Here is a 24037-nt window from a genome sequence, read left to right as displayed (position 1 = left end):
CTAATCCTGTTACAGAATTCATATTTGATAAGAATACTTCACAACTTTCTGGGGCATTGAATGGTGCTTCCATAATTGATTTAAAGAGGACACAAATCAGAGATGACTTATTTGTAAGTCCTATATCCGCCATGTTTCATTTCTATTATTGTCTAGTGCACATCACTTACAACTTGGTCATTACTTTAGAAGCAACATAACCTAGTGATATTGCTATATGGTGAAGACCATTTTTCATCACTTATTTTTGGATGCATCCTTCATATCTGATAACCTGCTTGATTCTTGGAATAATAAAAATATATATCAGAGCCATATCCATCATAAGCAATTTATAATTCCAGAAAATGCATAAGTACAAAACATACTTTTCTCATGCAAGGGTAGTCAATGTCTCGAGGATAAGCACTGGCACCAACAATAATGAGTTTTGGTCGAAAAAGAGTAGTAATTTTCTCCAGCATATCATAATCAATAAGACCTATTGTGATTCCGATGTGGGTTAAAGAATAATTTATCTCACAAATGAGCCAATATATTTGTAATAATTTTAAAGAGAAAACAAAAAACACCTGTTGATTCATCAAGTCAATAAGGCATACATTCAAAATAAATTGATGTGGCTGATACACGTTTTTTAGGTGTCACGAACCCATGAGACAAATGTCCTCCGTGAGGCAAGTCCAAACCCTGGTAACATGCCATTGTACATTAGAACAGTTACAATAATGGGCTGCCAATTGGAATAGTCAAAATCCAGTGCGGGGAAAATAATTTACCATTATTCAATCATGTGGTTTAAGAACTGCAGTGAATACTGCAAAATTAGCTGGGGAACTAGATAAAGCTTGAACATTAACACCCCACTTATTTCCATCTACATGAAATGTAGCCAAAGCCCTTTGTTGACATAGGGTTTCAAGCTCATCAATGTACTCATTGCCACCATAGTACCTTACATGTACAATGAAATTTTATGAAATTTTAATTCTTTGAAAATGAATAAATCAAAAACATTTTTAATATTCTTATTTTCCAAGAACAAAAACTGGATACAAAAAAAAAACATGTTTTCTAAATCTTGAAAAAATGAAAATGAAAAACATTTTCTTAAATCAAAGAGACCTTTACCTTTTACCCGGCAATCCTTCTGAGTATTTATTTGTGAGGCAGGAACCAACTGCTTCCATCACTGCTCTAGATGTAAAATTCTCAGAAGCAATAAGCTCAAGACTTTTAAATTGCCGGTCCTTTTCCTTGTCAATAATTGCGCGAACTTCAGGATCAGCTTCACTCAAGCCATAGTCTAGGAAGCTACTTCCATCACCTAGTATTTGCAATTGCATGTGATTCCATGGACAAAATAGATCATTCTTAGTCATAAATTCAAATAACATATAAAAATTCTAAACAGCAAAATACAGAAATCGAGAACTCCAAAGCTACTTTGTTATTGCCAACTACAAATCAAATACATCATACACAGATGTTAACAGTTTCATACATATATTACTTGATGTTCACACCAAACTGAGTGCCATTTTTAAAACACTGCCAAATATCTACAATAAAGATAGAAGGAAGAACAAAGAACAAAGAAGATAAAACACTCGCAATCACAGATTAAAAGAAAAGCACTACTAGAAAATAAGGTTTCAACATCAGTTATTTAAGACTTTTAACATCGGTTATTAATTGATGTTGAAAGTACCGATGTGGAAAGTAGTATCGTTAACATCGGTTTTTAAAAACCGATGCTAACTAATAAATACAACATCGGTTATTTAAATAAGCGATGTAATATGATAAGAATTATGAAAAAAAAAGTTATAAATCTATATATCAACATCGGTTTTTAAAAAAACCGATGTTGTAAGTCACATTTAACATCGGTTTTTTAAATAACCGATGTTAAATGTGACATTTGACATCGGTTTTTAAAAAATTGATGTTGTAAGTAACATTTCACATCGGTTTTTTAAAAAGTTGATGTTGTAAGTGACATTTAACATCGGTTATTTAAATAGACAATGTTATATAATACGAATTATGAAAAAAAAAGTTATAAATCTATATATCAACATCGATTTTTAAAAAAATGATGTTGTAAGTAACATTTCACATCGATTTTGTAAAAAACTAATGTTGTAAGTGACATTTAACATCGGTTATTTAAATAGGCGATGTTATATAATACAAATTATGAAAAAAAATTATAAATCTATAAATCAACATCAGTTATTTTAAAAACCGATGTTGTTTTAGAACTTTTTTTTAAAACATGATGTCTGTTTTTTCAATAAATCCCAAAAATAACCTGCAAATTTTAAAATCAGACCACACAACATATAATTTTCATTCCGTTTTGAAATAGTTTTTACCAAAAAATTCAATGAGAAATTTACTAATTATTATGAATTTAAAGCATATTTAATGTTGAGACATGAATTGTAAATTAAGTAAGTAAATATAAACTAGAATTACAAAATTGTCTAAACATCCTAAGTTTCATTTTTAACTTTCAAATAGTACTTTGCCCACTGGTTGCAAAGCGCCTTCAATCTTTCTGGTTCCAATGGTCTAGGATCAGTGAAATACTGCATGATATAATAAATCATAAGTTAATAATATATTAGCAATCATAATAATATGAAATTTGGTGAATTAAAAATTACCATTTCCCAATTATTCTGGAAATTTCCTAAGATTATAGTTGACATCCAGTGCATGACGTAATACCCACACTTAGTGCTTCCTTTTTGTCTATTACACTAAATACATTATTAAATTTAGATATGCAACGTTCAGTACAAATTAGTCTACACAGTACTAAAATATAAGTAAAAACATATTGTTTAAATAACTTACTTTAACAACAATCCACCTAGCAAGAGGCTTGGATTTACTTTGTTAAGTATCGTCAAGTCCTTTCAAAGCACTATTGAATACAAACATAAATTCTTATTGTACATTTAAAATTTTGATTTACCTGACTAATGCTAATGCAAATGTATTGAAAAACAACACTGACCTATTAATTATGCCTTTGAGGTAGTTGTCTGACTTATTATGCAACGAACAAAACCAAATGACAATATTTTCCTTAGGCAAAATGACGATCATTTGCCAATGTGCACTGCAGTGGAGACCAATATAGGTTATTATACTATTATATATTATTTAAATTCATTTGTTGAGTTTAAGTTACCCATTCAGGTAGGCTCCTTGGTACACATCCCGTTTTGAATTTTGCATCCAATTCTTAATGTAATTTTATGATTCAAATTGTGATTGGCCAGATCTCTGGATAGACTGTGACTCGAGGAATCCATACACATCGATATTCCCGGCTCGCATACTTGTCTCAGTCATATGCCTATTGTTATTAAAATATAATTAATAACGCAATATATGATTTTTTTAAAATATATAAATAATTAAAAAAAGTTTATATTAACATCGGTTATTTAAAAACCAATGTCGTTAAGCACTTACAACATTGGTTTTCAAATAACCGATGTTAAAATCACACTAAATTCAATTTTAACATCTGTTATTTGAAAACCGATGTTGTAAGTGCTTAACGACATTGGTTTTCAAATAACCGATGTTAATAGGACGATGTTAAAACTCATTTTTTTAGTAGTGGAGGAATCTATCTAGCTCAAAGCAACAAATTTAACATGTCTTTATAGTAAATGTGGATCCCCAACATGTTACCAAACACCTATATAATATCAGTATTACCACCTAATATTTTACAATGTCCATTGGCATTAAGAATTATCTTTGTCACTGTCATACTAATATGTAGATTACATTTGTGCAGGCATCTCCCATCTCCGAGAGGGAGAATTCTCAATATGTAGATTACATTTGGATTGTTTTGCATTTTCGGGTGTCGTTTGGGAGATCTTCCCTGTTATCCTTTTAAACATACCAAACAAAACAAAAACATAATAGAAACATAGACTATAAGAATATGACATTCTCTAGCTAGAAAACAATACCTTATGCTCACTGCTCTTCCTGCCTTTTTGAAAGTGGTAAACATAAATCCAGGTTCATCTCTTGCATTGCATGACATTGCTAGTACAATAATCTTGTGAGTTCTTTCCTAATGAACATGATCAGAAAATGCATAACTCTGAGGACTAAAAATAATCCTTTGAGTAAACACAAATCATCCCACAGATAAGAAAAGGTACTAACACATCAATCTAAGTGACATTGTCAACTAATAGCGATCAATAATGTTGGCCCATATTTTTCTTACTAAATGTAGTATACCATCAGTCACTATATGATCATATTTTCAAAAATAAATATTTTCTTTGTCAATTTTCCTTCCCTTCAAGCTATGAATGTTGAGTATAAACTTACCATCCAAACATGAAGTCAAGGCCCCTACGTGCAGCGTCTCGATCAGATTTCTCTTTAGAAACCGGCATATACCAGTCAGAATTCAAGGTAATCCCTATTAAACCCTTTTGAGATGCCTGCATACACACTTTTAAATATTTTGTCAGTTTAATTACTAACAGCAGTCAATAATTTTACATGAAAATAAATTATGATCTTTCACCAAATAGAAATTACATGTGGCTTTTGTACTCTTTGATCCTTTTATTAGAAAAGTTCAAGTATCATTAAATTTCAGGACACAAAGATTCCTTACGGGTTTAAAAAGCATTTGGTTATTTAAAATTAAAACAGCTCAAGAATACAGGGGACCTGATACTTGGTCTTATACAGTTTGGCTGTTGTAGCATGAGCAAGAAGTTGGTAGCGCCAAGTCAAATGGGGCTCAGTTCCGGAATCACCACCTGTGCAATTCAGTTTTAGCCAATCAGAACACTGACCAGGTGCAAACTTGCCATTTGCATAGCCATTCTTGCTCACACTCCTAGGTTCATTCAAAGTAATCCAATGTTTCACCCCATTGCCAAATTCCTTGAAGCAAAGTTCAGCATAGTTCCTAAAATCATCTCTGCATGTTCATATGAATTATATATGTTTATCATATCATTAGATTCACTAAAAAATTCTCTCAACATTCGTACAATGGAAGGAAATTGATTTCACTTACACAATGTGAGGGCTTAAAAAACCACCATACTCATCCTCTAAGGCTTGGGGAACGTCCCAATGGAAAAAGGGTCACATATGGTTGTAGGCCTGCATGATTTATGGTGATTATATATGATTAACAACCATATGGATAAGATACTAATCCAATGTAAAGAGTTATAGAAATAAATATTAATGAATTATGACCATTAGCCATGAGCTTATTGATGAGGTTGTTGTAGTAGTTTACTCCTTCATGGTTTGCACATGCACTAAGCTTTCCTTCTGCAAATAATTAATAAGAAATTAATAATAGTTACCATGGAACACAAACTAAAAAAAAATATTTGGATGGAATTTCAACAAAACTTGACTTACTCGGTAGAACCCTAGACCATGAAATGGAAAATCAAGTGTGTGTATGGTTCAATTGTCCTGCACAGACCCTCTTACAAGAAAAATTACAATCTCATTATTAAGGGTGAAACACCAGGAAAGAAGTATGATTAATGTATGCTCACTACTATAGATGTAAGAACCTTGGTGCACTAAAATATCACCATTTAAGAGTAACATCTCATACTTGATTTCATGATATATTAGATAATCTCAACTCGTTATCATCAGTGATTTTGGTGGCCTTGAGTTAGCCAGCTTCTCATCATGTTTTTTTTTCTTTCAAAGTATGAAAAAACACAAAGAATGTCCATGACAGAGCATTAGAGCATATAATATATTATTACGTTTCTGAAACGTCATAGAACCTGTAGTATTACGATGGGTGCATAGCCAAGGCGATCCTTTGCTTTTCAGCAATCAAAAGTTCTGCTACAAGATATGAGTCTTATTCTTGAAGGAATTAGTTGAGGTAGCTTCATCCCATATGGGCCTAGCAGCTTATATATCCACTCCACCAAATGTGCAATGGGCATGATAACAAAGGTGAGGATAAAAAGAGAGACATATGATAAATCCTTGAATTTTCAAAGATTGCTCCCACTTCGTTCATTCTTGAATGGCAGAAAATGAAATTATTAGGAGTTTCCTTCTTTTTTGTTCGTTAGAGAGTAAAAATAATATCTAAAAACTTTTTTTTCACATTAATAATCAAATTTAGGACTCTCTCATTGTGCATGAGAACTAGGCGTTATGCCAAGATCGTTAGGCATACTAGTCACTATGAAACAACATTAGCCATTGCTTTCTTGGTTTCGAGCGCTGCTATGCATGTATTATGCTTTAGCCTTCTAGGCATTAGGCACACTATTTAGGTTCTCTAGGAGTGTTGTAAGCCAAATTGACTTTAGGTGTCTTTATGAATATTGTAGATAATTTTTTAAATGAAATTTTGGCACTAGTATCAAGTCATTTTAATCTCTACAATTTGATATGTGATCAAAATACGATACCCGTGTCAAACTATTAGGATTACACGTTAACTTAAACTTCTAGCCCGATTCATTTATTATCCATGCTAAATTTGATCACGGTATCTTCATGAAAATGTTTAATAACATTCAGTTCTCCTTCAACCTTAGATGGGTTCCACTAATCAAAACATATTACAAAACAAGAATTCTTTCATGCCATTCCTTACTTACAACAAGTATTTTTTTTGTCACTTCGGGCACACCCTCAATCTCACCTTTAGACTAATAAACACCCAAGTATTCTTTGACCACTAAGTCACTCTTGGCTTTCCAAACAATAAGTTGAAATGAATACAATCATTTCTCACAAAGAGAATATACAACAAAGAACAACAAATTACAAGAATAACTTTGCTACAAATAATTGCCCACTATGTACTTAGTGTTTGATCATTCAAAGGTGAAGGTTGTATCAAAGTGAAAATGAAAACACTTTAAGAAAATTAGATTGCATGTTGTATTCTGCAAGTCTTCATCTTTTATGATTGTTGTGGGGATTGTAACCTTCCAATTTTTTGCATTCTCTCACAGAGCTTGTCCTTTAGTGTGACGTAATAGTTTGGGGGTAAAAAGAGAAATAGACAATAATACTGTTATTTTCTTAGCAGCATTCATGTTGTCCGAAAATAGTTTATAGATAATTTGTTGATATTCCTTCCTTTTTCCCTTCCTTACACATTCTTGAAATTTAAATGATGAGATAATTTTGAAAAGGCGAGGCAATAAAGGTAGACAAACTTGTATACACCTCATCAGTCTATCAATTTTAATACTATTGTTATCATAAAAACTATGAGGTTTTGAGAGGTTAGACATTATCCATGTCTTTGTTTCTAACAAAAAAACTATCAAGAAGCAAATTCTAAATCTTTTAGACTTAAGCTACTAATGGTTTGCTTTGAGTATATGGTTATAAGATAGAACTTATTAAGAAAAATGAAGAAAGGTATGAAGCATTAGTTTGGAAGTATGCCAACCTTCAACAAATAGGATATGTCCATTAGAAGCAGGACTACTACAAAGACAGGTCACTGGAAGCATGAAAAAAAGATCATGCTTTCTAGAGAATTGAACAAAGTTCAAAAATTATTAGAAAATGTTATGATTAGAAGATGAATTTAGTCAAGGGGTAGCATGACTAGAAGCTACACATGACTAGAAGGATCATCGAAAATGAAAAATTGAAGAATGAGATACAAATGTCTACATTGTTCAAAAGAAACAAGCTTAAAACTCGACCTATAAGTGTTCAAAAACATATACTTGCAATGGTCACCTAGTCTTGATGAAAACAAACAAACCAAAATTATAGAAGACTGTTGCACAAGCACTACAACCTCCAGAAACAATTTCAAAAAAGCATTTTGTAGAAATATTCTTTAGAAACAATACCCATGACAAGTATCAAAAGTTTTCATGAGAGGAACCATTAAGACAATAATAAGAACCACTTGTGACAATTCAAATTTGAATTTGTGACCTGTACTAAAAAATTGAAGTAGAGAAAACAGTAAAGAGAGATTTAAAATCAATAAGAGAAATAAAAAATAATTAACATGTAACTATATGAAAATGCCAACACATACACCACTTGATTGTATTTGAAAATTCTTCCAACAGCTTTAAATGGCTAACTCTAAGGTCTATATAAGAATCTTCATTCAAAGAAGTTCAATGTAAGGAAGGTAAACAATCAAATGAAGGTAAGGTCTGAAAAATTTCAGTGTCTCAAAGAGTAAACCCAGCTTCTAAATAGAGTCTTCCTTAGTCATAAATGCTCTAGGATTATAATCCATTGTCTCACCATGTGTCCATCTTAAAAAGTGTATGTAAGCCTCCTAATTTTGTGTAACATCATTGAAATGAGCATCCAAATGGAAAACATTTGAGTCTATCTAAACAAAACCTGTGAGTGGGAATTCATTAGTGTAGTTGGGGGACTAGTGCTTTTAAAGTTAGTTTTGTGCACAATAAGTTTTGTTGTGTGTGTCTTGTCGAAATAGAACACCTTCTATAGTTTAAGTAAGAAAATTATAAGTTATCTACACTTAGCTAGTAATGGTTTTCTTTGAAAATGTGTTTAAAAGACAACACTTGATCAAGTAGAATGAAGAATAGTGTTAAGCATGAAGAAAGGTGTGATGCATCTGTTAGAAGTATGCCAACATTCTATACATAGATTATGCCACATGAGAAGCAGAACTACTAGAAGGAAAACTGACTAAAAGCATGAAAGACAATCATGTTTTATTATATCAAAGTTCAACAAGGCATAAGAAGTGTTTATGATAAAAAAAACATGGTTAAGAAGGTATCTCCATGTTGGGCCAATGTTGAATCTTGAGGTGGGTCAACAGATTTTCACAAACTTGAACAACTTTTAGAAAATAAAACTTTCTTTCACATCCTTTATTCAAGATCTTTACCAAAGCAATATTATGAAGTAGTATATTAAAATAAATTTCAGAAAAAAAATTTACAAGGTAATAAATTAAAATCACTTGAAAAACAATCTCAAGTAATTGAATCCAAATGTCGAAAAGAAAAATTTAGAGTAGAAAAGATTCAATGAGGCACAAGATTTATATTGGTTCGATCCAATGGATCTACATCAATTATATTATCAACAAACTTAGTTGAGATTTCCACTAAGAATATCAAGTTATATACAAACACTAAGCACACATACAAGTATTCTAAAAATTTCCTTCTTGAAGCTTACAAGAAGAAATCCTTTGTAGAAATCCTCTACAAAGAACCTGAGATATACTATCTGAGAACCTAAACCTTAAAATAAAGGCACATAGTTATGGAATGAATACACCCTCAATTATATAATAATGAAATTAAAATTGCGAATTTGAAAAGTATGGCTAAAAGTTGTATATGTTTATTGTTTATATTTTTTATTGACCACCATTTAATTCAATGGGATGTCTCATCTTAATTGTCATTTTAGTCCTCCCATTTTTTAATTAATACATTTTATCACTTATTTTTTAAATAATTATAGATATGAAAAATTAAAAGACATAGTGACCATTTAGTAGGGGGATTCTTTTAAGTTTCCAAGAATATTAAATTGGAAATCTTAAATTCTTATGTCAAATATGCATGTCTTAAAAACCATTCCTAGAAATCTAACTTTCCAAATTAAAAAAAGAGTTTTACTGTGGTAAATATAAATAAATTTTTTCATATTATTCTTATTAGATAATTTAATTTAGTAAATATTTATAATTTTGGTAAAAATATCATTTTAAAATTTGATTCCCAAAAATCTTATATAAACATTCCTACGAATATTATGATAAATCAAACAAGTTTTAATCATTCATATGATTCATGATTCACAGGAATCATGATTCCCAAAACAAAAAACTTTCTTTGTACCAAACGTCCTCTAGTCTAAAGTTTACTTTATTTTTTGTTTATCTTAAAATAATAATTTATTAAGTATTAATTAACCTATTTTTTCTAATTTTAATTCTAGTTCTCTTAAGTCTACAAATTTAAGACATTTTATTTAATTTGTTATATTTTAATTGAGTGAGATTACTATATTATATAACTTACCCTCTTTACTAACTACCATTTAATTCGATGGATAACTTTTTGTTTTGGTCGGTCGATGGGATAACTTATCTTAAAATCAAATATGATATTTCATATTATTTCTATAATTTTTCTAATTCATGGAGGGATCTTCAATATGAATTAAATTTCTTTAGAATGTTGAAGAAGGTCAAATACCATAAATATGTCTATATTTTCATATCATACAAGCTTTTTGGGGGTGTACATTTTAGAAATATATGTTTCATCCTGATGAGGTACCATCTCTTTATTAGAGACCAAAATTGCAGCAATAATAATTGAAGTTCACTTAAATCAATTTTTTAAATAGACTATTTGAAAGAAAAAGTTGTTGTCAATCACATCTGATTGAAAATTCACGTCTAAGAGTAGTAAGATTGCCATAGAACATGTTACATGCAAAATATAAGGACTAGGAGCACAATTTACATTTCTCAATTTTTTTTCTTAAAACTTCTACATTGTTTAAAGTGTTGCAGGTCCATTTATTACCAAGCTTCATAAGATGAAAATTTTCAATTGAAACTAAATGAAAGTGTACTTAAAGCACTATGGTCTTGGACTGGACAAATCCATCATGGTCATAGGTACCATAACTGACCAAAATATATATGCAAAATCATTCTTAGACACTTTAAAGTGTAAACATCTTGAGTTAGATAGAAATATAAAATATGTAGAATGACTATAATTTATGTTTGTAATAATAACATGAAGATAGAAAAAATAGAGATTTATATAGAATGATTATAAATTTTGTTTGTTTAAATATCATAACTAAATATTCTTTAAAAAATATCATCACTAAATATATAATAGTTAACCTCATCGTGTAAGGAAGTTTGTAACAGAGATAGTTTCACATTTGGTTGAATATCAATTATTATCAATTATTACAAAGTAATTAATATTTTGATTGTAATATCTCTATTTTATTGGCATTAATGATCAAAATACTATATAAGAAGGATATCCAATCATCCAATAATGCTTAAAATGGATTTTTTATAGTTTCTAATAGATTTGTCAGTGGTTTCTAAATGCAGATTATTTGTTTGCTAATATGAATCTACTAATGGATCGTCTTGAAAACAATTAAAGGATATAAAAAGGAATTTGATCATAATCGTGATGTGCTGATAGAACCAAAGTTATCTAGAAAAAGTGTGGCCTTAATTGCGACCTGTTGTTAGAACCAATACTATAAAGTTTTTAACCCAAGAACAAATGGGAAACTTGAAGTGAAAAAAATACCATAAGAAGGGACGTTGAATTGGGGTTTTGAAAACTTTTAAAGTATCCTTGAAAACAAAAGGTTTCTGATAATAGTTTAGAATGAATGATTTCAGAATAAGAACATGTTTTGAGCTCAAAATGGAAATGAGTTGTTTAGAATGAAAATGCAACAATTCTGGAAAAGACAATTCTTTTGCAGTTTAAAGCCTTTGTTTCAAAGATAGTTGCTTTAAAAAAACTTAGTAAAACAAAGTTTAGTTTTGTTGTTGAAATGGAAAGATAACATATTTAATGATTTGATCAAAACCAATTTTTAGATCTATGCAAGGTAGAGTAAAGAAAGAGAAGAGGGAAGAATGCATAGACATTTTTATACTAGTTTAGCCCAACTTGGGTTATGCCTAGTCCTCACCCATACAGATGAGATTTCATTGATACAACAAATACACAACTAGACCAACAAACCATTGGGTTTTAACAACTTGTCAATTCTCCACTAGACTTCAACCCTAACCTCAACTAGACCAAGTACACACCACTAGATTTTTCTTAAGCCAGCCACTGTTGGACTTTACAGAAAATGGATATGTGATTATAAAAAAATTTCTCCTCACAAGAGGGATTCCTCTCAAGAACTTTATCTCACACTTATATCTAAGATTATTAGAAGCTTTGAAATCACAATATAGAAATAGGTCACTCTCACAAAGAGGGTTGAAGCTAAAAACATACATTTCTTGCACAAAGATCTAGCACGATGTGTTGCAGATTTGGAATGCTTCAACTTGTGTCTTCATAGTCTTTTGAAAATGTCTCTTAAAGCTCCCAAGAAGATCGTTGTAGTGGGCTCCATACTTTGATGAATTCCCTTTATGAGGTTCAAATTGATATCTCATTCTAATGTAGTGCAGCTTCATCACTCTCAACACTTCTTCACAATTTCAAAGCATTTTGAAGTTGAATACTTCAAAAAGACTTAGTAGAAGTTTATGTTATTGGTGTGTTAGTGTTCTGTTCAAGGTCAGACTGAGCAAATTTCTTCAATCTTACAATCTGATACTTCATATCAGTGTTTCTCATGGACAACCTCATCAATCAACAACTTGCATTTTCTTATGCAATTGGTTCTTCCTTTCTAACCGTGCCTTTAGTGATTGTGGCAACATATGGAAGATTTTGTTCAAGTGATGCATTCTGATGTTTAGAAACTCAAAGTCAAGGTCTCCATTATTCTGATGTAGACTATGCTTAGATTCACTCTGAACCATGATGATCTTCATGTAGCCTTTGATGAATCCTCTATGTAAGGTCTCATTGTTTAGTATCTTGCCAAGAACCAAGTACTTAGAGGGAAGCAAACTTCATCATTCTGATAGGCTTCAAGGATTCTTCTGAGTTCTCAATTCTAACAACAGTTCTTTGAACCTTTATGAGCATCATTTTGAGTATCCTAGAATGAAAGAACATCTTTGCTTCTCAAGGTAATAAACACTAAAACACTTAATCAGAATTATTAGACATCACTTTAACCCATCACTTTTTCAATTTGCATTGTAATAATTTTTCATAATTAAAACTAAGGATACAAATTCAACAAAACTCACAAAAAGAAACACTAAATTTGATTAATCTGAAAATTTTGCCATTGAAGCTTACATGAGGTTCCTATTTATAGGCTATGTATAGCAACCCTTGATGCATATGTAGTGAATTCCCACTAACACTTCCATTAGGCCTTAATTATCCATTAACAATTATCTCCCACTAAGCTTTTAATTTTATCTCGAATTTACTTCTCACTGACCCAGTAACTAGCATAATGGCTTTGGAAGCTAAAAAATACTCATATTTGATCTAGAAAAGATACAAAGACATATGAACTTATTCTCTCACAATTAAGCACAAAAATTACATAAAAATAGGAAAATGGGTCTTAAATAAAAATTTAGATCATAAAACTAATTAATTTCAACCCATGAATATTTGTCTTGTGAATTTGGGCTTTTGTCATGCTATCTTCATGTTGGGCTCAAATCTTCATAAACATCTCAACATTCATGGATTCAATTTCGTAATCTTATTTTGGAACATTAGGGTTGGGATTCATAGATGAATTAGGCTCGATATGTTCAAAACCCTTTTTATTTTGCTAATCTAAGGATCCTTCAAGATGCCTTTATTAGGGGATGATGTCTTTACTAAAGGTGCAAGATTTGATGAAGAATACACTGGAATAGGCTAATTCTTGTGACCTTTCCCAACTTATTTAGAAGCACATTTATTTTGATAATCCACTTTAATTGTTGGTTGCCTTGGAGCATTATTTATAGGTCTAATATTCCACCAAATTAGTTCCTTCCTTAATTTGATTTAAACTATCAAATTGGTTCACGTTTGGATTCCTCCTTAAATTTATCCCCCGTCAATTACACCTTTTATTGTCTCCAATTGATTGAGTGCGAGATTTAGTTATACATTCCCTTTTTGTAACAACGAGCCAATGACCATATAGATCCTCGCCCCTAATAATTACATTGTTTATGTTATTATTTTCTTGGGGATTAGGGTTAGGGTTTGCCTACATGTTCATTCCCTTCTCTAACCCTTCATCACTCAGTACAAGTTGTGAAGCCTCGTTATTTTTTGACAAGATCTCATTATATGACCATACAAACCACAATGCTTACATAGTAAATAAAGTTATTTATATTCAACTTTGAACAAAAAAATCTTGAACCATACCTTCCCTACTACTAGCTATGTCAAATTAATTTCCACACAAATTCTTGGAAATTTTCCTATGGATGCATTCATCGCATAAATATATACTTTCATCATCTTTCTTACTACTAACACCAAAGCTAAGAACACATTCTCATCATAGTACCCTATGCCTAAATTAGGAAACCTATCCAAATAAGTCTATTTATGACCACTTTAGAAGATACAAAATCTAGAACCCATGGATGAATTGTCAAGTATTGACAAAAAATCATCCTAGCTAATAACTTATTGATGATCTTCTAAAACACCAAAATTCACCATATAAAAATCATGACCAAAATCCACAATATACATCCCTCCTAAAAGTGTCCAAGTTGATTGGAGACAATCCCACGTAAAGAAGAAAATGGAAAAAATTTCAAATAAGTTGATGATAATGACATCCTTCAATGGCAACCATAATTCATGAAGAATATTTATCGAATTAAACTCAAATAAAAAAATCATACAACAAAATGAAACCAATCATAGTCAGGCCTTATAATAACAAAATGATGGGAATGACTACTAAATATTATTCTAACGTTTCTAAATAAAATTTGAATTAACATATTAGTGTATTATCATTATTGATATTTGATATTTTAAATGCCTTAATTATGTTTTAAATCCCTTAAATTAAGAGCTCTATTTTTTTAGTCATCCAATAAAATTTTCATTTTGTAGTCTTTAAATATGAAAAATGTTTTTTTTTTTAATTTTAGTCCCTTTATGAGAATTTGAGGGACTAAAAAATGTAAACTTTTATTTGAGAGAAGAGACTAAAAATATTATTTTTTTTAATTTAAGAGACTATCCAATACAAATTTTTATTCGGGAGACTAAAAAATAGATTCATTATTTTGAGGGACTAAAAATATAATTAATCTTTTATAAATTATAAAAACCTTTTTACGGCTCGATATTAGTGAAAATAAATGCTTTGTTATTTGTATGTATATACTTTGCATATTTATTTTCATATAATATTTTACATTTTATTAAATTAAATTAAATTTTAAACAATTAGTAATAATAAAAATTAGTCATTGGTGTAGCATTTGATTTTTCAATGTAACATGAATTATTTTTTCCATCAATACCCTCTAATAGATGTTACTATAGTTTTTGAATCTAATATTCATATTATTCTCTTCTATCTATTTAATAAGATTAGTTTTGTAACATTATCACTTTCTTTCATCCATTTATTAATTTTTCTTGATTTATGTAAAATAACTTAGGACGACACTTATTTTGAGACAGAGTATTCAATTTTTGCCCCCCCCCCCCCCTAAGAGAAACTTTTGGTTTCATCCCTATTTGGAGGAGGAGAAGAATCTTAAAACATCACACATTCTAAGTTTGGATAGAAACCTTAAAAGTTAAAACACCACACACTTAGAGCTTACACTTTTTATAGGGAGACCAAAGTTATATTTAAACCATTTAAATAAAAAGCGATAAATGAGAGATTTTAAGAAATAACTCCGTTGATAAAATTTTAAAAAATAATATAAATAAATTTCTCAATAAATAGTTATAGAAAGAAAAATAAAATGAATTGAGGATATAAAATAAATAAAACTTATCAATTTAACATCAACTTATCCTATTTTCCCCCCTAAATTCTCTCATTTAAGTTATTCATAATATTTTAAAACTTAATAGACTTTAATATTATGACCTTAAAAAAGTTTTAGCAGTAAAATTTTATAATTAAAAATTCTTAAACTAGAAATTAATCCATTTTTTACAATTTTAATTTTTATTATTATAACAAAGAACATTTTGGTTCTTTTTTAAACATAAAAAAACTAAAATAAAATTCCTAATATATAAAGGAATAAATTGAAAGAAAAATAAGATAAAAACCAAATATATTATTTGGCCTTAAATTTATTGTTTTACTATATAAATTATTCAAATCTCATAGGGTTAGACTAATGATAAACTTATTTTACAAAAACTCTAATGGGTGTAACTCAGAAATAAAATTGATTTTTGTGGAAAAGAAATAAATATGATTTTTATAAAATATATTTTTGGAAAAGAATGATGAGGTTTAAACGTGATTATAATTATTGTTAATAAAAATCAATTTCACAAAAATATTTAATACTTCTAAACTTCTTTAATAGCAGAAACATATTGTAATAAATATCATTTAATATGACTCTTAAATTCAAACTAGGAAAATTTAATTAACACCTGTACCGGAGCGACAGAAAAGGAGATTGCATTTATGTGGGTAACTTTTAAATTCAAACTCCGAAAAGGAGATGGAAAAAAAATTAATTGACTACCTCGGGCCACAAATTAAATGAGCTTCAAATGTATTTTTTTCTTTTAAATTAAAAAAATGAGCTTCAAATAAATACATTATCCACGTGCCACTGTCTGAGCTCGTTTAATTTTGAAATCCATAGAAAGCCTCTCTCACGAGAAAGTTGTTTTTTCGCCTTCGAGATCCTAATACGGCGTTATATCATTGGACCCCTAGGCCCCACTATCTTCGGTCCCACCATAAAACCCTGCACCCCATCATCGTGACCGTTCGTGTGAACCAGAGCGTCATCAGCCACATGGAACGGCTGATCAAACGGTCCAGATTCAGCGAAGACGCTCTTCTCTACGTTACCCGATGCACCGTTTCTCTTCTCTTCTGTTCCGTCATTTTTTGTTCTGTTTTCATGCTTAGTAATTCTTCTTCTTCTCTCCTAGTATTAAATGCACACCAACACGCCATTACTCATTCTTCGGTTCAGTCTCTCTTTTTCCGCTGACAAAATTTAAGTTCTTTAAAATGCCACTGTGAAGGTTTGAACTAACAAACGAACAACAATGCTCTCTTGTTGTACGAGTCTGCAAGAAGATCTACCATTTCAATTTGCTCAGGTTTTTTCTCCTTCCACTCTCTACTTTTCCTCTGTTCCATTCCTTCACTTTCGCGTGGCTTCAGCTTAGTTATGCGCTGCGTTTTGATTCCTACATTTTTTCTGGTGAAACTCGATAGTTTGTTTTTTCATCAATGTTAGTTATTAGTTTTTTTTTGTTTTTTTGATTCGACGACCTCTCTCTTTTTTCTTCCTTAACACTAAATCATTCTTACTACTCTCCTTGGTAGTTTCTGTTGGAAATCATTCTCATCTTACGAGTGAATTTTATAAGATTAAGTTAAACTTAAACTTAAATTTTAAAAATGTTGGAAAAATAATTTTTTTTTTTTTGCAAAAGTAATCATCTCTGAAATTGAAAATGTGGGAATGAAATGGTCGAATCTGCCTTGCACATGCTGCATCAGATCACCCATCCTTCGCTTTCTCACACTTTTTGACCATGGCTTCTATTAAGTTACGATGAGGTCGTACCTTTTTATCAAACAGTGTACTTTTTCTATTTTGCATTTTTTTTTAATTTCTCTCTGATTATTATTTATTATTATTATTATTATTATTATTATTATTATTATTATTCAATTGCTCCTAATTAATTACCGTTTGACATACATACAACATGGCATGTACCTTTATTTTTCTTTTTTAATAACGTATAATATAATATAGTAATATCATGTGTAACGTATAGTAAGGTTTGAATAGCAGGGTATAATATCTTCTGTGCCTTGCTTGGACATAAGGACCTTGTTTTTGTTTAGTTATTTTGTATATTTTGTTAATGTACAAGAAGAAGAATTTTGGGATATTTTTGTTGGTGGACACAGTGTGATAATTATTGAAACAACAGTGACCTTTTTAGTGAAGCCCGAATTCAAACCATCATCGTCATATTGGAGAGGCACAAAGAGAAAAGTATGTCGCTGATGAGAAAGAGACTGGCTTGCTGCACAAAGGAAGCCAAAATCAGCATTGATTTTGATGAGCCAGAGAGTAAGTTCTTACTCCCTATTTTACTCTAGTAACTGTAATCTTCTATTTCTTTTTCGGTGAGAAAAAACGTTATTTCATTATTACTACATTCATAAAAGTACTTGTTTATGGTTCGAGAATCTTCCAAGTTGAAAATTGTGTAATTATTAGTAATTTTACTTTAAAAAGAAGGGTCCACTGAGGGAGAAAATAATAAATATTAAGTGTACCCATGAACCAAATTTGAATCTTTCCAGTTTCGACCGAGGGTCTGACATTTGTTTCTGTTTTTATTATTATTCAATAAAAATAGATATTTGAATTTGAAATTTGACGTTTTTCTTCGGTTACTAATAATTAAAATATCTCATTTTTATCGATATTTTACTAGGATCGGCAATCGGCATCTTCCTATTTGGACCATAGTAATACTAGTTTGTCTTACCTTGAATCATTATAATAATCTTTTTTTTTTCATTTTCTTTTTCACCAGTAACATTACATCACATGCTTCATGAAATAAGCTCTTACTTATTTTTAAAGCAAAAAACAAGAATAAAGAAAAAAAATGTGGTCTTGCCTGTGCCATCCTATTAGAAAAGGACAACGTTAGTAGTTCATCAAGTTTACAACATTTGATTTGCTTTCTCAATTGAAATTTTTCGTATTAGCAGAATTTTAGAACCTAACTTTAGCCTGCTATTTTTTACTACAAAGAACACAATTCTTTGGTTTTGGAAAACAATGTTTTCATTTGTGTTTTATTTTTTTTACTTAAATATATTTTTATTAATAATTCTAAAAATTGACACTTTATTTTTAGTTTTATAATTTTATAAGAAATGGTATAAACATAATAAATAAACAGTATAAAAAAATTAAGCATACATTTTCCCAATCCAAACTTTCGGATAAAAGAGGGAAATTGAAAACATAACTGGAACTGTTTTCTTTCTATTTGTATGGGACCCATGTGTGGGGATTATCTTCTCTTTGGGTTTCACTTATCTATTGTCCTTGTTGTTATTATTGTTTTTATTTGATCCCATTTGAATTGGAAGTGGTTGCTGTGTCCCACTCCCACTGTCCCATTCTGTCATATCACTGGGAGCTTATGTTTTCCATTCAGAACTTTTTGTCTCACTTGATTAGGTTTTCAGTTTAGGTGATCCATCGTATTCAATTTTCTCCCATACCGCAGAAAATTTTCTAAATAAAATCATTCTTACAAGGCCTAGAAATCAATCAGGCTACCCAATAAAAAAATCCCAGAACAAAAATATATTTACATTTTAAAATCTTTAACACATGAAATTGAAATTGTAATTTAACTTCAATCAAAATTATAATTTTATTACACAAAATGCAAGGTGGAATACATGGTACAAATAAAAAAGAAATAAACAAATTAACTGATGATGACACTTGCATGTGAATACATGTGGACAAATTTGACCGATGGTTATTATACCCTTTCTCTATGGTGTGAACTTGAGGGGTGAAACATATATAGTTTAAATTTATATATTATTTATATTATTGAGAATTTAAATAAAATGAGTAGAAGTTAAATACAGTTAATAAAAAAATAATATTTTTTTAAAAATAAATGACTAGAAGTTAAACACAGTTTCTTTCTAAAAAATAATAGAATAAAAAGAACTAATAAAAAATAGTGAAATAAAAAGAACTAATAATATAAAAGTAGTGAGAAGTTAATGTAAATTAGAAAAAAATTAAAAATTTAAGAAATGATTTAATGTTGAAATTGTTTATGAAAATTCCATTATTAATAGTTATAGTTTTAACATTGGCGAGGATGATGTATATTCTCGCCAATGTTGCAGTAGGTCCGTTAATTTGTTAAGACGACCAGAAGAAATGTTTGACTGGGAAAACGTTATAAATTTCATCAGAATATCTGTGAAGGAGAAATGGTGGAATCTCAATTGCTAATTATTCATCCTAAATGAGAAATTGAGAATGGTAGAAGAACTCTACATTTTTTGAGATCCTAAGACCTAAGTATTTGAATCAATTTTTAGGTATGTAAAAGATGTTTTCCAATAACTTAGTAAAATGCTGCCATGCAAGTTCAGTTATGTTTCTGAAGTAGCTTGTGTTTGTGTGAATAAGTAGGAGAAAATATATAACTTTTCCCTTAAATAGCACCGACTAAAAGTCATTTTTATGCTATAAAGCTTTGTTGTAAACATGTTGTTGACATATTTCCTGTTTCACTTTTATTTCTTCATATGCTACTTAATTTAGTTGCAGCTTTACATTGCTTTGCTTATCCAAGATCACTGAGAATATATTCTTTCATTTTTGACATTTTTAAAGCTGCATATTCATTTTGTTCTTGAGGATTTGGATTTTGGCTATACTGTTAAAGTCAACCATAGCAAATGCTGGAAATCAAAATTATGAATTTATAATGTTTCAGGGATTATGACATATAATGGCCTTGAGAATTGCATTCCGGATAATCAATCTTACGGAGATGAAAGCAGAACTAGCAGAGGAGATGGATGTATAACTGATTCATTCAATGATGATGACTCCAGCTCTTCATCCAGCAAAGATGCTTTTGGATCATTCTCTTCAAAATGTTTGACAATGAAAAGAGATGATCACGGATTGGAAGAGTGGGAACTCACGGAAAGTCCTCAACATTTTTATCTTAAAGATAAGTCCGCTTTTGACGTTGTCAATTGTTCAGATGTAGAAGCCATGAAAGAAAAGTTTGCAAAGCTGTTTCTAGGTGGTGATGTTACAGGAGGAGCTAAAGGCCTCAATACAGCTTTGGCACTGTCTACTGCCATCACAAACCTTGCAGGTTTTGCTTTAAGTGCATTTTTACTATATCTTTTGGTTTCATTGATAAGTACATATAGTTTAGAAAATGTATCACTAGAAAAGAAATAGTATGCCTTTTCAAAGATTTTAGGGTAAAAATGGTAAACACAAATTTTTAAAACCTATATACAATTGATCTCATTTATGTTGTTCCTCTGGTTTTTTTTAAGCCAATCTGAAAGTAAGATGAAAATATGCAGTGACAGTTTTTGGTGAGTTATGGAAATTGGAACCTCTATCTGAAGAGAGGAAGAGCAAATGGCGACGAGAAATGGGCTGGTTGTTGTCTCCTACGAATTATATGGTTCAGTTAGTTCCAGCTAAGCAAAATGGTGCCAATGGTGGAATCTTTGAGGTATCTTTTATTTGAACTGGAAAGGAAATGGTGGATGTTTTCATATACATACATATATATATATATATATATATATATATATATCTCACATTGCAGTAAAATAAGGTATCAATTCTCTTTGAACAGATAATGACCCCAAAAGCTCGTGCAGACATCCAAATGAATCTTCCAGCACTTCAGAAGTTGGACTCTATGCTTATTGTAGGTCATCTCTTCATTCTAATGTAAGACCATGAAATTTTCTGTTACTTATTAGACTGACATCTTTTTGGTGTTCTGGTTGACAGGAGGCACTAGACTCAATGGTGCAAACTGAATTTTGGTATGCGGAGGAAGGAAGCCGGTCAGAAGGGAGGAACACAAGTGGAAGACATAGCAAAAGATGGTGGCTTCCATCACCCCGAGTACCAAGAACCGGGCTCTCTGACATTGAAAGAAAGAGGCTGCTTAATCAGGGAAGGGTAGTACAGCAGATATTCAAGGCTGCCAAAGCTATCAATGATAATATGTTGCTTGAAATGCCCGTGCCAACATTAATTAAGGATGCACTTCTGAAGGTAATCAATTTTGAGGGTTTGAATTTATATGCTTTTAGCCTCAAGCAAATTGTTCTCCATTAGTGTTGATTAGGAAGCAAAATGATAGCAACAAAATAGGGTAATCTGTGTTCAAAAAAGAGTAGAATTTAAGGTGTGAAGTATGATGATGAATATAAAGGAGTTCTTATGGGGTCTATCCATTTTCAAGATTGAATGGGTTAATCATGTAAAGTATGATCTTGAATAAAAAAAAATTATGATATTGTATAAGGAATATTAATTATTGGCCTTTAATCTGAGCTTAATTTCATGAACAAGAAAACTGCATCTTTAGATATCCCAGATCATGAAGATTTTTTTTTTTCTTTGTCAAGAAATATAGCAATCCTTATGCTAGGTAGATTTCTTTCTTTTTTTGTATTGTAATTTTCATTGCAGTGTTTCAAAATCTGTTTTTATGTTTTAGTCTGGAAAGGCAAGCCTTGGAGAGGAGTTGCACAAGGTTTTGATAGCTGAATCGAGTTCCAGAGAAGAAATGCTGAAAGCTCTCAATTTGAATTCTGAACATGCCGCCCTAGAGACCATTAATAGATTGGAAGCTGCTACATTTTCATGGAAAGAGAGAATTATACAAGAAAATAGTGGAAAATCCCCAGTTCGAACCTCATGGTCTTTCATGAAGGACCCTATGGCAGGTATAGATAAGATGGAACTATTGCTGGAACGTGCAGAAACACTTTTAAATCTGCTTAAAGCCAGATATCCTAACCTTCCTCAAACATTTCTGGATGCTGCGAAAGTTCAATATGGCAAGGTGAGTTTCCTAGTAGTAATTTATATATATTTCTTCTTGCCCCCTCAAACTGAAAATTCCATGTTAAATTAACTTATTTCTACTTAAAAATAAATTAGATAAATAGAAAAGAAAACGACTGATATCTAAGTTTTTGGTGCCACAAGTTTCTCCTTAATGAAGTTGTGAAATTTAAGGCAATCATTTAGCTGTAGTATTAATTTCTTTCTCTCTACTTTTGTAGGATATTGGACATTCTATTTTGGAAGCATACTCAAGAGTTCTTGGAAGTTTAGCCTTCAGCATACTATCTAGAATAGCAGATATATTGCAAGAGGATGCTTTAAGCAATCCCAATACACCTATTTCAGCAAGTTGCTCCCCTGGGATAAATCTTTCTGAAGCTTGGGTGGTTGGTTCGCGTATCAGGCACTCATTAATCGATAAGATGAACGAGGCAGATGGACAATATTGTGCTTCTAGTTGTGGCAGCACTTCTGATATAGAACTCTCATCTACTCAGGCCAATGCTACTAGCTCTGTACCCACCACACCAAGCCGTGGTCGATTGTGGTGCATTGGTAGAGGCTTGTAAAAGAGTATCTCCTCAATTCCTCACAGTGACTGAGTAGTTGGCTTTTGTAAATGATAAGTATTGTTAGTATTATTACCATATTAGCAGTATGAATAGAAGCAAACTGACAAGTTTGCCTTATAGATTTTGGGTGCTTTTGTTGCCTAGGAATTTTGTGTCTTGTGCACAACTATTCCAGTCGTAGATTCTGATTGTATATCCTAGTTTCTTAATGGCTAAGCTGACAATTTGAATATTTAAAGAGGAATGTTGGCACACCTTTTCATTTCAACACACTATTGTTGATAAACTTTATTAGACTTAACAAAATTATGTGGGTTCTACTGTATATGTAATGAGTTTCATGCATGATGTCGCGAGATCTAACAATTTTTAGCTAACAAAAATGTGTTAGAGAACGTCTTTCTAACATTTCTTTTAAGTCATACCCAAGTTTCAACTATCATGAGGCTTTTAATTTGAGCTTGAACATTTCATAATCGCAGGTATCGGCAACCTAAAATTCTTGTAGAATCCGGTTATCTTCCTAAATAAATGAAGTATAATGCATTGAAAGCAAGTGGAATTTTGTATATAGATTTGGGCCTTTTCATCCTATATTTTTATTTTTTATTTTGTCTTTTAATGACACCATCAAGCAAGGAATTCCTTATTAGGCTTAAGTGTGTGTTTGATTCTACCTCATTGTGTAATCAAATTCACGTCCAATTGTCAATTTATATAGATGCTTGTATTGATTGTTTCAAGTTTTCACGTAATTGACGCACATGTAACCTCTAGCAACGTGCCATCCTTAGTACTCTTTTCCTTTTTGATGATTCCTGTGATAGTTTTGCTTTAGGCACCAGCAGAATTGCTGGTACACCCAGCAAATAATGTGACGTGACAAAAATGTCCTTCCCTTAAAATTTAAAAACTCCTTCCTCCCTCT

General features: G+C 30.9%; 1 protein-coding gene and 1 pseudogene across 4 annotated transcripts; one reads left to right on the top strand and one right to left on the bottom strand.

Annotated features, from left to right (window-relative positions):
* LOC100798245 (serine hydroxymethyltransferase 3, chloroplastic-like) lies at positions 1-17034 on the bottom strand (annotated as a pseudogene).
* LOC100779636 (rop guanine nucleotide exchange factor 14) lies at positions 16612-23377 on the top strand. 4 transcript variants are annotated; one of them, XM_014769216.3, is made up of 8 exons: positions 16612-16994; positions 17821-17986; positions 20412-20804; positions 21025-21179; positions 21306-21380; positions 21467-21736; positions 22185-22532; positions 22756-23377. In XM_014769216.3, the coding sequence occupies exons 2-8, from the start codon at positions 17911-17913 to the stop codon at positions 23104-23106; spliced, it is 1668 nt and encodes a 555-aa protein (XP_014624702.1). In that variant the 5' UTR covers positions 16612-16994; positions 17821-17910; the 3' UTR covers positions 23107-23377. The 4 variants fall into 4 exon arrangements, with proteins under 4 accessions (XP_014624702.1, XP_003547820.1, XP_006599200.1 ...); XM_003547772.5 differs by having other exon boundaries at positions 16613-16994; positions 17856-17986; XM_006599137.4 differs by having other exon boundaries at positions 16613-16994; positions 17844-17986.
* Positions 23378-24037: the final 660 nt, after the last annotated feature.

This window comes from Glycine max, chromosome 16, assembly GCF_000004515.6.
Source record: "Glycine max cultivar Williams 82 chromosome 16, Glycine_max_v4.0, whole genome shotgun sequence".
NCBI classification, from domain to species: Eukaryota; Viridiplantae; Streptophyta; class Magnoliopsida; order Fabales; family Fabaceae; genus Glycine; species Glycine max.
Note: the sequence above shows the minus strand (reverse complement) of the source record. Positions and strands in the feature narration are given on the sequence as shown.

Bases quoted from the DNA above. Each gene is read 5' to 3' on its own strand.
- LOC100779636 (XM_014769216.3), top strand. From the start codon at position 17,911: ATGTCGCTGATGAGAAAGAGACTGGCTTGCTGCACAAAGGAAGCCAAA. The intron at 21,180-21,305 runs GTATCTTTTATT...CTCTTTGAACAG, and splicing joins CCAATGGTGGAATCTTTGAG to ATAATGACCCCAAAAGCTCG. The intron at 21,737-22,184 runs GTAATCAATTTT...TTTATGTTTTAG, and splicing joins TTAAGGATGCACTTCTGAAG to TCTGGAAAGGCAAGCCTTGG.